Source organism: Eubalaena glacialis, chromosome 16 (assembly GCF_028564815.1).
Source record: "Eubalaena glacialis isolate mEubGla1 chromosome 16, mEubGla1.1.hap2.+ XY, whole genome shotgun sequence".
Classification (NCBI taxonomy): domain Eukaryota; kingdom Metazoa; phylum Chordata; class Mammalia; order Artiodactyla; family Balaenidae; genus Eubalaena; species Eubalaena glacialis.
This window is the reverse complement of record NC_083731.1, coordinates 90,132,628-90,145,930: the sequence shown is the minus strand read 5'-3', so window position 1 is coordinate 90,145,930 and position 13,303 is coordinate 90,132,628. Positions and strand designations below refer to the sequence as shown.

General features: G+C 34.9%; 1 protein-coding gene across 1 annotated transcript in view; it reads right to left on the bottom strand.

Annotated features, from left to right (window-relative positions):
• PSPC1 (paraspeckle component 1) overlaps nucleotides 1–13,303 on the bottom strand; it is a 59,607-nt gene that overhangs the window by 16,616 nt on the left and 29,688 nt on the right. The window contains exon 6 of the mRNA XM_061171121.1: nucleotides 9,401–9,506. Within this exon, the coding sequence (XP_061027104.1) occupies nucleotides 9,401–9,506 (106 nt within the window). The remainder of the gene's footprint in view (nucleotides 1–9,400; nucleotides 9,507–13,303) is intronic.

Genomic DNA, 13,303 nt, shown 5'->3' with positions numbered 1-13,303 from the left:
ACATCAATAGGTGCGTTTCAATGCCACCTATGTTTCAAAACTACTGATGCTGAACATTTGAAACGTTAGTATTAAATAAAAATACTGAGGTTTGGTGGCTCATAAAGAACCCTCAAAACTGTATGATTGAGCTGCACGCTGTCATTTGAAAAAGAAGACATCAAACAACTATTTAACTCTCCCAATTTACATCTCAGTAACTACAATATAACAAATACAAGATTCCTGACCTCAAAAAACTCAAGAGGGCTCAAATATTGGACAACTGTGAGAAAATAATTAGATGGCAATATAAGTACTAAAAAAGAATCATATTAAAAATGATATAGGATCACACCTGGGGTGAGTAGTCAGGGAAAGTTATGCATGTGCTGAGTATACACACTCCCCAGGAGGGAAAAAGGGATATGGGAATTTTTGTGGAATACGAGCTCCTCTGTAACTCTAATGGGAGGTAAGGCCGAAGAAGACAATAGAGTCATCTAATATGACACAGAAATAATTAAGTCCAACAAAGTGTCCTCTGATGAAGTGGTTAAAGAATATAAAGGACATGGTAACCATTTCAATCTGGATTCATTCAAAAGACTTCTAAACATGAATGATAAAACAGAGGGGGAAAATGCTACTTATAATCGTAACATATGATTAGGGTGACCACACACACATCCTGGTTTGCCTGAGACAGCTTATTTTATGCCTGCTGTTAAAAAAAAAAAAGTAATTTTACATAGTACTCACATTCACTTGTCCGAGTTTGGATGAAAATTTTATGCTACCAGAAAACTACTAGAGCTAATCAATGAATCTGGTAAAGTAGCAGGATACAAAATTAATGCACAGAAATCTCTTGCATTCCTATACACTAATGATGAAAAATCTGAAAGAGAAATTAAGGAAACACTCCCATTTACCACTGCAACAAAAAGAATAAAATACCTAGGAATAAACCTACCTAAGGAGACAAAAGACCTGTATGCAGAAAACTATAAGACACTGATGAAAGAAATTAAAGATGACATAAACAGATGGAGAAATATACCATGTTCTTGGATTGGAAGAATCAACACTGTGAAAATGACTATATTACCCAAAGCAACCTACGGATTCAATGCAATCCCTATCAAACTACCAATGGCATTTTTCACAGAACTAGAACAAAAAATTTCACAATTTGTATGGAAACACAAAAGACCCCAAATAGCCAAAGCAATCTTGAGAAAGAAAAACAGAGCTGGAGGAATGAGGCTCCCAGACTTCAGACTACACTACAAGGTTACAGTAATCAAGACAGTATGGTACTGGCACAAAAACAGAAATATAGATCAATGGAACAGGATAGAAAGACCAGAGAGAAACCCACACACATATGGTCACCTTATCTTTGATAAAGGAGGGAAGGATATACAATGGAGAAAAGGCAGCCTCTTCAACAAGTGGTGCTGGGAAAACTGGACAACTACATGTAAAAGAATGAAATTAGAACACTCCCTAACACCATACACAAAAATAAACTCAAAATGGATTCGAGACCTAAATGTAAGGCCAGACACTATAAAACTCTTAGAGGAAAACATAGGCAGAACACTCTATGACATAAATCACAGCAAGATCTTTTTTGACCCACCTCCTAGAAAAATGGAAATAAAAATAAACAAATGGGACCTAATGAAACTTAAAAGCTTTGCACAGCAAAGGAAACCATAAACAACACAAAAAGACAACCTTCAGAATGGGAGAAAACATTTGCAAACGAAGCAACTGACAAAGGATTCAATCTCCAAAATTTACAAGCGGCTCATGCAGCTCAATATCAAAAAAACAAACAACCCAATCCAAAAATGGGCAGAAGACCTAAATAGACATCCCTCCAAAGAAGATACACAGATTGCCAACACATGAAAGGATGCTCAACATCACTAATCATCAGAGAAATGCAAATCAAAACTACAATGAGGTATAGTACAATGACCTCACACCAGTCAGAATGGCCATCATCAAAAAATCTACACACAGTAAATGCTGGAGAGGGTGTGGAGAACAGGGAACCCTCTTGCACTGTTGGTGGGAATGTAAATTGATACAACCACTATGGAAAACAGTATGGAGGTTCCTTAAAAAACTAAAAATAGAACTACCATACGACCCAGCAATCCCACTACTGGGCATATACCCTGAGAAAACCATAATTCAAAGAGTCATGTACCACAATGTTCATTGCAGCTCTATTTACAATAGCCAGGACGTGGAAGCAACCTAAGTGTCCATCGACAGATGAATGGATAAAGAAGATATGGCACATATATACAATGGAATATTACTCAGCCATAAAAAGAAACGAAATAGAGTTATTTGTAGTGAGGTGGATGGACCTAGAGTCTGTCATGCAGAGTGAAGGAAGTCAGAAAGAGAAAAACAAATACCGTATGCTAACGCATAGATATGGAATCTAAAAAAGAAAAAAGAAAATGGTTCTGAAGAACCTACAGGCAGGACAGGAATAAAGATGCAGACGTAGAGAATGGACCTGAGGACACGGGGAGGGGGAAGGGTAAGCCGGGACGAAGTGAGAGAGTGGCATGGATATATATATGCACTACCAAATATGAAAAATAGCTAGTGGGAAGCAGCCGCATAGCACAGGGAGATCAGCTCGGTGCTCTGTGACCACCTAGAGGGCTGGGATAGGGAGGGTGGGAGGGAGATCCAAGAGGGAGGAGATATGGGGATATATGTATATGTATAGCTGATTCACTTTGTTATAAAGCAGAAACTAACACACCATTGCAAAGCAATTATACTCCAATAAAGATGTTAAAAAAGAAAAGAAAATTTTAAAGTTTTCCTTACAAATAATTAGATATTAAAATTATTAAATAATCCTTTTGAGAAGTGATCAAAGATTTCAACAGCTGGTTAAAATTGATATTATATCTTCAACACAAATGCCCCAAATCATCAAAATCCTAAGGATCACTTCCTAGAGTATATGTTAGCATTATAAACATGTATCTTTGTTTTCATTTGACGATAAAAGTCTAAGTTCCAATTATGTACCATCCTTAAATATTCAGAAAAGTTCTTCACTCATTGTAGGAAACCAAATTATTTTAGTAAATAAATAAATGAAAACATATTAATAACCAAAAATTGGGCACAACTAGAGCATTCTATGAGAGGCCACGGCAATATAACTGTTACTATCCATTCTGATTTTTACCATCACGTCCAAACCATCAGAAGCGGGCTGCCATTATACCAGCAATAGGTAATAACCTTCCCACATCTAAATCTGACTCCGAACACTACAGCAAATAATTCTTCAGTTATTTCCATAGGATGATGAAGAGGCTATAAAAACCCCTTGTGAAATATGTCCTTTGTTCAAATGTGTCAGATATGTAGCCTTCCAAAATAACGCAATCTTCTACTTCAATACAACCAAATTACTTGTTAGAGCTAAATAATTTACTGAAAAAGAGAAGTGATGGCCATGTGAAAACCACAAAATGGCAGCTTCTCTCAAAAACTCACAAACTATTTCAGAAAACATATCTGTACCTCCTCGTTAGTAAGTGACAACTGGGACCAGCTGGCTCTGGCAGCACCTATTCATGAAAGTTCATGACTGGCTACAGTTTCTGTTCTGAGTTTTGTACAGGGAACATGGGGGGAGGGGTTAGGTTATAATTAAATCAAGGAATGATGATAAGAGAAACAATACCCACTCAAGAAGCAAGAAGGGACTGGCATAAAGTTAAACAACAGGCCAATTGTGGCAGTCCTGGTCAAAAGGAGGTAATGCTTTCTGTCTCAACGCCTGAAACAAAAAGACTTGAGCACTCCAAGATATGGGGGGCAGGGGGGGGGGGGGCGCGGCAGTGACCTTTATCAGCTCTTCCCATAACTTCTGCTCTGATTTATAACCATGACTACTAATGAACCTTCTGAATACAAGAACCAAGGTTCTAGGATATGAGGCACTCTGCTCAATAAACCTTCTAAAAAACACTGAAAAAGAACATATAAGTTAATATAATTACATTTTAAGTCACAAACTCTTTATGAGTTTGGTTAACATGAGCCACTTCTTTTTTTTTTTTGAGCCACTTTTTATAGATTCCCCCCCAACTCTCAGACTGGCCTGAGATCAGAGGTCGGCAAACTTTTTGGGGAAAGGGCCAGATAGTATTCCAGGCTCTGCTGGCCGTAGAGTCTTGACACAGCCTCAGAGTTATGTCACCACTAGTCAATGCTGCCATTTTGGGGCAAAGCAGCCATAAACAAAACATAAATACAGCTGTGTTCCAATAAAACTGTTCAGAAAAAAATAGGCAGCGTTCAGATTTGGCCTGGCTTACCCTCGTCTGTAGACCTCCAGTCCAGATGAAATATTTTAAAAACTAAAAATTAATGTATCACTTGAGATAATACTCCCTTCCATATATAGGATGAAAGCCCAACAAAAAGTTGCCACACCAAAATCCCACAGAGCACGATTCACAGAGAATGCTGTGCCATTTATACTGTTAACTGTGTGAATTGTGTCTGCCATGTCCAATGACCCTGAGCTCTCCCTTAAAACTCCCCAGGTCCCATAAAAAATTCAACTGCTACTACTATTCTCATCTCAACATATGTCTCACTGCAACATATGGCCAGTGGTTTTCGATCTTTGCCAATGAAAATAAGCAAGCTGAAGAGCTTTTTACAATGCAGATCCCATGGCTCCAACCCAGACCCACTGGATTAGATCTCAGGCATTTTTCTTTTCTACGTTCCACAGATGTGCTGCAAAGATTGAAAACTACAGTATTTAGTCGAAACTGTCAATGGACAACCCATCAGAATCTATTGGGATCACAAATGAATCAATTAAGTAGGACGGAGACCTGAGAACCCACATTTTTTGAAAGCTCCCTGAGTGCTTATGATGCACAACTTGAAACACTACCATGGAAGAGGTGTTACCCTCTTAGCCAGGCTACATCTGCTGTGGCCTCTCTGTTCAATAATCCCAGGAGCTACAAAGGAATACCTCTAAGGAACATGGGTGAAATTACTGCCTTGGTATATAATACACATTCGGGTCTTAATGCACGTGTTCATTTCTCGAGGGCCAGTCTCACCTACTTAAACAGGAATAAAAGTTATTCCATATCAATTCATGTATATATCTTAAAACAGATATGAAGGGCTATTCTCTTCTTCACTAAAAACCAAACATTAATATTTACCATGCCAGATAAAGAAACTTCTTAAGTTTTAAAACAAAGTAGCATCCAATCTGAGCACTGCCCCAATTTTCCTAATCAAAGTATTTTTATAACTACATGATGCAACTACTAAAGCCAGAATGACATTTAGATATTTTATGACATACTCATTTTTCCAAGAAAGCAAAGTTTACTCCAGGAAACTGCATTTTAAAAATATTCTAATTAAAATCTCCCCTTTACGCCAAACCAAACTGTATCCACAAATAAAGACTAGTACACAGCAGTACTTAAATGTTTAAACTACTGAATCTACAGTAAGTGAAACAACCTAATATTAAAAAGTCACACGACAATCATAAACAGTCTCACAAATTCTTACTGTAACAGAATAACCTCTGTGATGTGTTCAAAAGCTGTAAAATTGCGATAAGTAGAAAATTTCAACCTAATAAATACTATCTAGAAAATGGTTCAAATACACTATGGTAAAGATAAACCTAAATGTAATTAAGGCACAGAATAAAAATATATACATTGTTATGGGAGTCAAAACTGTGTTATGCTACAGGAGTGAAAACTAACATGTTTAATCTATAATTACCAGATCTATTACCAAAGAGCATGACTTCCTCTTAGGAGGAATAAGGTATGAAATTAAAATGACAGCTTCTAATTGATGAAGAGCTGGCATATCCTTGAAACTCTTAAAAATATATTCACATGTATGTCATAATATTATGATAAATTTGAAAGCTAACCAAAAAAAAAAAAAAAAAAAAACCAAAAACCAAAAACCATGACCAGACATGACGCATATTTTCTTTTGGGAACGGCGGGGGCCGCGCTATGCAGCATGTGGGATCTTAGTTCCCCGACCAGGGTTCAAACCTGTGCCCCTTGCATTGGGAGTGAGGAGTCTTAACCCCTGGACCACCAGGGAAGTCCCAGATGCGTCTTTTGTTACATTAAAAAATATATATATTATTCAAGACAAAATAAATATTTATTTTATACTTCAAAGCCCATACTATTAGTTGTGCTGGAATATTCCTAACAGGAATATTAGAAAGAAATGTGAGGTGGCATCTTAAAACGAACCAAGTAAACCTACATGACTTTTATTACCCAGGCAAGCTGAACACTTACCATTTGATTCCTCCCTTTATAATGAACAGTGAAAAAAGAGAAGCACATAAGAGGGCCTAATTTCAAAGCTTTTAAAAACAAAAACAAACATTAAAATTGTTTAACAATTTTTCCCAAAGACAGTTTTCAAAGTAAATGAAGAATAAGTAATGCAACAATGGCCTCAATGTTTCTTCTATTAACACAAACCAGTCAAGACTAGTACAGAGCTTTTGTTAATATTTCTTTAGTGATTGATTAGTTTATATTAACAAGTATTATGGAGTTAGGAACCAAATAAAACTGATACCAAAATGATGAAAAACTTGTGTCTATTCATAATTTCTAATCTCAAAAAATCTAAAAATAGAACAAAGGCTATATTTTCCCCTAGATATTTAATTCCATTACTACATACTATGATTCCTTTCCAGAAAATTAAGAACATAGTGACTCTGTGGCCTAACATGAGTATTAATTTAAAAAAAAAGTCACCAACACTCCAGCCCAGGATTCAGCAAACTTTTTCTATAAAGGGCCAAAGAGTATTTTAGGTTTTGTGGGTCAAAAATATTCTGTTTAGTAGTCTTTTTTTTCTTGTCCATCAACCCTTTAAAAATGTAAACACCATTCTCAGCTCTGTGGTAGGGTGGTATGAAAATGGACGGAGGTTCCAGGCTCCAGTTTGCAGATCTCTGCTCCACCCAATTAATCTTATGATGCTTCAAATATGCAACACATACTTTAAGTAACTACTTAAAAATATCTTAATATTAAAATATTTGATCATCCAAGTTTTCTAAGAGCATAAACTTGTGAAACAATAAATGATCTATTTTTGAAATGCCAATAAATCTGTCATATTTTTAAATATCTAGTTTGCTTATTCTCAAAGTTCCTTGGCTATCTATAAAATTTTACCCACCACTAAAATGATTTTGAAACATTCGAATGTTTTTAAGAATTTGCAGTATTTCCATTTTAAACTGTAGCAACGTTTCTAAATAGTTTTTCAATAGAAAAGTAAAGTCGAAACTATCTGTTGTCCTTCATTAATTATACCTATATTAAATACCACTGAACATATTAAAAAACACTGGTATAAGTTTTTTTAAAACTGTGAAATTTCAAAGAATGAAGAGTTTGCAATCAAGCTTATGATTTAGCCAACTTAAGTTTAACAGAATATATTTTATTTAATCATTTCCTTCTGGTCCCTAAATGATTTACATCATTACACACAGCTACACATTTGCTCCAAGAATATAAAGTTTATGCCAGAAAAATATTAAGAAAGCTAATTCCACCAACTTTACTATAAGCAGGCACTTTTTAAAAAAAGATACGTTGAGGTACATAAAAGAACTGGGAAGAATTTCCTAATCCTCAATGGAATGAAATAAAATTTCTCTAAGAAATATATCACATGTGGTTTACATCTTGACTGTATTTTAAAATAAAAACATTAGTTACTAGTTTTCAAAATATATGCGCCTGAAAAATTTTTTTAATTCCACATTCTTCTGTAATATCATAAAATATCCTCACATTGATAAATCCAACAGATTTATGTTCAAATGTAACCATGAAAAAGGAGAAGACCACCGTTTAAATATGTCACTATGCAAGTGCTATGTATCCAAGAGGAAAAGAGAATTGCAATAATGCTAGAAATTATTCAAAAAGAAAATTCACAATGCTTAAAAAATGTACTAAACTAATTTTCTAATGGGATTTTAAAAATCTATTAATTTAAACTTTTAGTGTGACTTATAAATAATAAAAAAATTTCTAACTGAATTTAAATGCCATATAATTTTCATTCAAAGGATATTTACTTGATGGAAGGTAAGATAAAAAGTTCTTGTTGCTATTCTACTTAGGATTTATTTTGCTGTCTGTATTCATTTTAATTTAAAATTTTTTTTAATTTTCCAGGGACAAAAGAACAGGGACAGAGACAGTCAGAAAAAAGACACCAATGATTGGAATTAATACATTTAGCCTCAGAAACTTACTTACTAAAGAATCATGGCTTTTGAACAGCTAGAGGAAAAAAATACTGGTAAGTATTTTTTAGAATGAGTTGTTAAGCTGGCATTCATCTAAGGTGAACAATGAGACTCTGTTAATTATTATTAAGACCCTGTGGGTTATAACCTACTTGAAGTATCCTTTTTTGCCCTACCATTTTGCCTCCCCAAAACAAAACCCTGAGTCAGATAACGTCTTTGGAACTAACTCCAGTTTACAAGAAATACGGGCATAACAAACTTGTTGAACATCACTGCAAGGATATAGTCAACAAAATCCAGGACGTGAGATGCTCTATACGAGGAGCTGTTTCGTTAAAAAAAAAATAAGGAGAAAACGAAAAAGAGGGAGAGAAAACCTATAGACTAAAATGACTGGATTTTATCAACCGATCTGAAGAAACCAATTACTTTAAAAAAAAAAAAAAAAGTAAGACTTGGGCAAACTGGGGCTTTTACTAGTTAATATTAAATAACTGGCAATTTTTAAGATATGATAAAGACATTTTTTGAGAGTCCTTATCTTTTAGAGATACATACTGAAATACGAATGAAATCATATGAAGTCAGGGGTTTCATATAAAAAAATTAGGGAAAGTGGGTATACTTAAAGATGAAAAAGATCTGCCAAGTACTGATAACTGTTATGGCTGAGTGATGAGCACACACTACTTCTACTTTTCTATATGTCTACCAAACTAAAGAATTTTTAATATCAATTAACGGTGAAAATCAGTCAAGTGGAGATGAATTTATCAAGATTCCTAATTTAGTAGGAATTAAAAGATAAAGTAAAATGGAGAAAAATTTAATATTCATTTCATAAAGCATGATTATCTTCAGAAACTAATTTTAATTTACTACCTGTAAGAGGTTAAGAAATTCGTTAGTTTAACATAGACATGACAAATTCAGAAAGATTAGAAAATATATTACTATATAAAGCAGAATCTAAAGAATTCTAAATATATATCATCCACCTGACAATGTAAAATCATGTTAGTTAACCAGTATTTTACTTACATTTTCCATATAGTTTGGCTTAAAGCCCTCCTGCTGTCGCCTCAGCTCCTCCTGTTCTCTGTGTCGGATCATTTCCTCTTCACGACGACGGTGCTCTTCTTCATGCCTGAGAGATTTTTAAATAAAAACTCAGGGTGGTTGACATATAAGCCATAATACGGTATTTTATTTCAGGTAAAACAAAATCATTTATGTATATCATTTATTTATACATTATGCCAAATCTGTGATAACGAGCGGCTTACCAGATTTACCTTCCTTTTATTTTGCTCTAAACCATTAATAAATCAAACCAATAAAATAATTTATCTAGAGTAAATCAAAAAAGTAAAGTAACAGCATATAACTAGGATAGTTATATGCTTACAGTCAAAAAATCCAGAAACCAAAAGCTCAAACCAGTACTCTATTACTGTACAAAGAGAAAGCCTGGGATTCACCACTGGCACAGCAGAGTTAGCTCTTAAAGACACTCAGAACCTATTCCAATACAAGCCACTGCAAAAGACCACACTGCCTAGACAAAAATCCTACTATGTGCAAAAGCAAGCCTTAACAAACGTTCTCTCCCCCATTTCATTAATGCACTGAGGAAAGTATGCACCTGGAGCAGGTGTCTGCATACCACCTGTTTTCGCAAATTAAGTTTTATGGGACAATCATTCCCTCACTGTCTGTGGCTACCTTTGGGCTAGAGCAGTGCTGAATAGTTGAGACACAGACGATGTGACATGAAAAGCCTAAAATATTTACCATGTAGCCCTTTCCCAGAAAAAGTATGCCAACCTCTGCCCCAGAGATATCAAGCATGGAACAACAACTACAAAACAAACAAACAAAAAAGATATGTATGTGCAGGATTACTATTAAATCATAATTAGTTACAATATGATTAAAAGGGAAAACCTACAAAATAATATTAAAGTAATAGCCTGACATTATATTGACATTTAAATCAATGCAAACTCAAATATACATGCTCTCCACTCAAAAACAAAAAAGTAATTTAAATAGTGAAGACTATATAATGTTGATGCCCCCTCAGTAGGTCTCATTTTCCAGGCTACTCTTATAAGCACCCTTCTACACCAAGTATAGATACTTCGTTGTTGTTGTTTTGTACACCAAACACAAGTACCTGAACTAAAAGAAACGGCGGTTTCACCCACAGCCAGCAAGAAAACGGGCTGTTAGCACTTCATATCAGACCATGTGCAAGTAACAAGACAATGTTCCTAAGGTATTTCAAGCAAAATCTAGACTATTTTGAGATATCTAAGTCCCCAGTATACAACTCTATTCAAGGAAACAGAATATTCCAATAAACCGGTTAATCCATTTCTAGTACATTAACACACTCGTAAATTTTATGGTTAAGAAAATACTTTCATGTTCATACACTGCTGAAAATGTACATAGTGACAGCAAAATCTCCCTTATTCAAAAACTCTAAAGTCACACGTGTTTTTCCAACTTTAAAAAGGGTTTATATACTATTATGATATCCCCAGTAGGACCTATTATGATATCCCAGCAGTACCCAATAATCAACACCATTAATACTTCTGTAGTAAGATGAACATTCACATTCTACGAATATAACAAAGGTTTGGCATGACCACAACGTAAAACAGGTCAGGTTTTGCATCAAACAGGCTCATGTCAGATCCTGCCACTAAATGATACTCAAAGCTTTTTGGTCTTCAAGATTGCAACAATGACTTTGTTGAGGACCAACGTGTAGCAAACAATTTGATGTGTGCAAATCCATTTCCAATAAACTAAACAGAAATATCTATACATGTGTGCAAGGAGGTATACACACAGATACAAGACTGTACATTAATTAAAGGCAAAAGGTTGAAGACATTCAATTACGAATGAGGGACAAGGAACACAATACAACCATTACAAAGAGGCAGATTTGCATTTACTGACATGAAACAATGTCTAAGGTACAGTGTCAGAAAGAAGGCAAGCAAAACAATAGTATTCCTATTGCTGCAACTAAAAGCCATTTGTAAGAGCAGAGAAGAGAGTATGAGAGTTTCTATCACACTGGGGATAATCTGGGGAGACAAGAGCATTGCCCTTTTTCTTTTGTACACATATGTATCATGTGAGTTTTTTAAAACATGTATTGCCATAACATTTTTAATTTAAAAGATATTTTAAACAAAATTTATAATGTACTTCTCCCCACTGTTAAAGCAATTTTTTTTCTGATAAAATGTGAGACTACATTTATATCTGGAGAAAAAATATGGTAAAAAGGTATAAAATCACTTTAAACATTTGCTATTTTTTTCCTTCCATTCCATTGTCTATAAATTCCAGAGTTTCTACTTTATTTTGTGATTACACCACACTGACAATTCCATAATATAAATTTACAGAAAACATATAGGAACATTCCCTACTGTACGTATGTTTGCTTTTCATTTTTTTCCTTCCACAAGATGTTTTAACAATTATCTTTATATTTATATTTAATGTCTTTTGGATCAAGGATAATTTCCTAGGTTATATTCACAAATGGAACTAATAAGTAAAGAAGCATGACGAATTTTAACACCCTTCATGTTATACTTAATTGGAAACTGATAAAACCTCAATTTTACAATTTATTTTAACTGGAAGCCCACTAACTGTCTCCTATTTGAATAGGACTTTGAAGCCTGCGAGGCTCTAGGCACTAAGCTATGATGCGACCGACATAAAACTGCCCTGCTCTTCGTTCCAGGCCAGCACTACGGCCTCCACACCCACCAAAGGCCTCAGTCCATCTGATGAGCTTTATACTTTGCCAAACGACATAAAAAGGGAAAGAATGGATGGATGGGTAGGTGAGTGAGTAGGAGGGAGTAAGGGAAGGAAAGAAGAGAACAAATGAACAAGTACTAAATGGGCCAGTTACAGCCTGAACCAGCCCATCTAAGCCCTGTCCGCCGTCACTGTCACAGCCTCTGAAGAAGTGACCCACGAAAACCTAACTTATTTGTAGCATTGAAATGAAAACCAGAAAATTTTGTATACTCCAAATTATTTAATTTCTTTCAAATATATTTTTTTAAGCAGTTTTTTCAGTCTTCCAACTAAGGTAAACAAAAAGGCCGTGTCCAGACTCTCTGGCTGTCTCACGTGGTAGCCGCCTGAGTCAGACCAACCTCTGCAGACTAACTGCTACACTTTTATTTGCTTTGTGCTGCAAGGGCAGGATATATTTGACAATTATTAGTAAAGTAAGTTCCTAGACACTATTTTTTTCCTTTCCTTCACACATGCTGCAAAATTACTCAATTTTAACACATTATTTACATTTCTTAAATCAAGAAACAATTCTTACAATTAATTTCAAAACAAACTCCACAGGCACAGGTAAAGATTAACAGATTTATCACTGGCTGTATCTGCTAGAATACAGCCAACCATAAAAGTTACCCATCAAATTATCACCTAATTGTTGAGATATCTTTATTGTTAGTACACACTTATCTGAATTCCAAATTGAATCTGATATACCTCTGCAATATTAAATAAGATTAATGAAAGACCATTCGGTGAAAAATTACCAGGTACATAGAATACTTACCACGTCAAGCAACCAATATTTCACTTATTATGAGACAAGTAACCTATTAAAAATTCCAGTAAGTACTGCGTTCTATTTTGTGCGCTTCGCTTTCTTTTTAATAATCTGATCATATTCTAACTAATGTCTGCCTCCCTCCCAGATTACCTAAGTGCCACACCAGCAGAGCTTGTGTCTTTTGTTTTCCACTGTATCCCCAGTACCTAGAGTCCTCTTTTTCATTTTTTTATTTCCAACTAATTTTAAACTTACAGAAAAGTTGCAAAAATAGCAGAGTCCCTATATCTCCCTCATGCAGCATCCCCTAATAT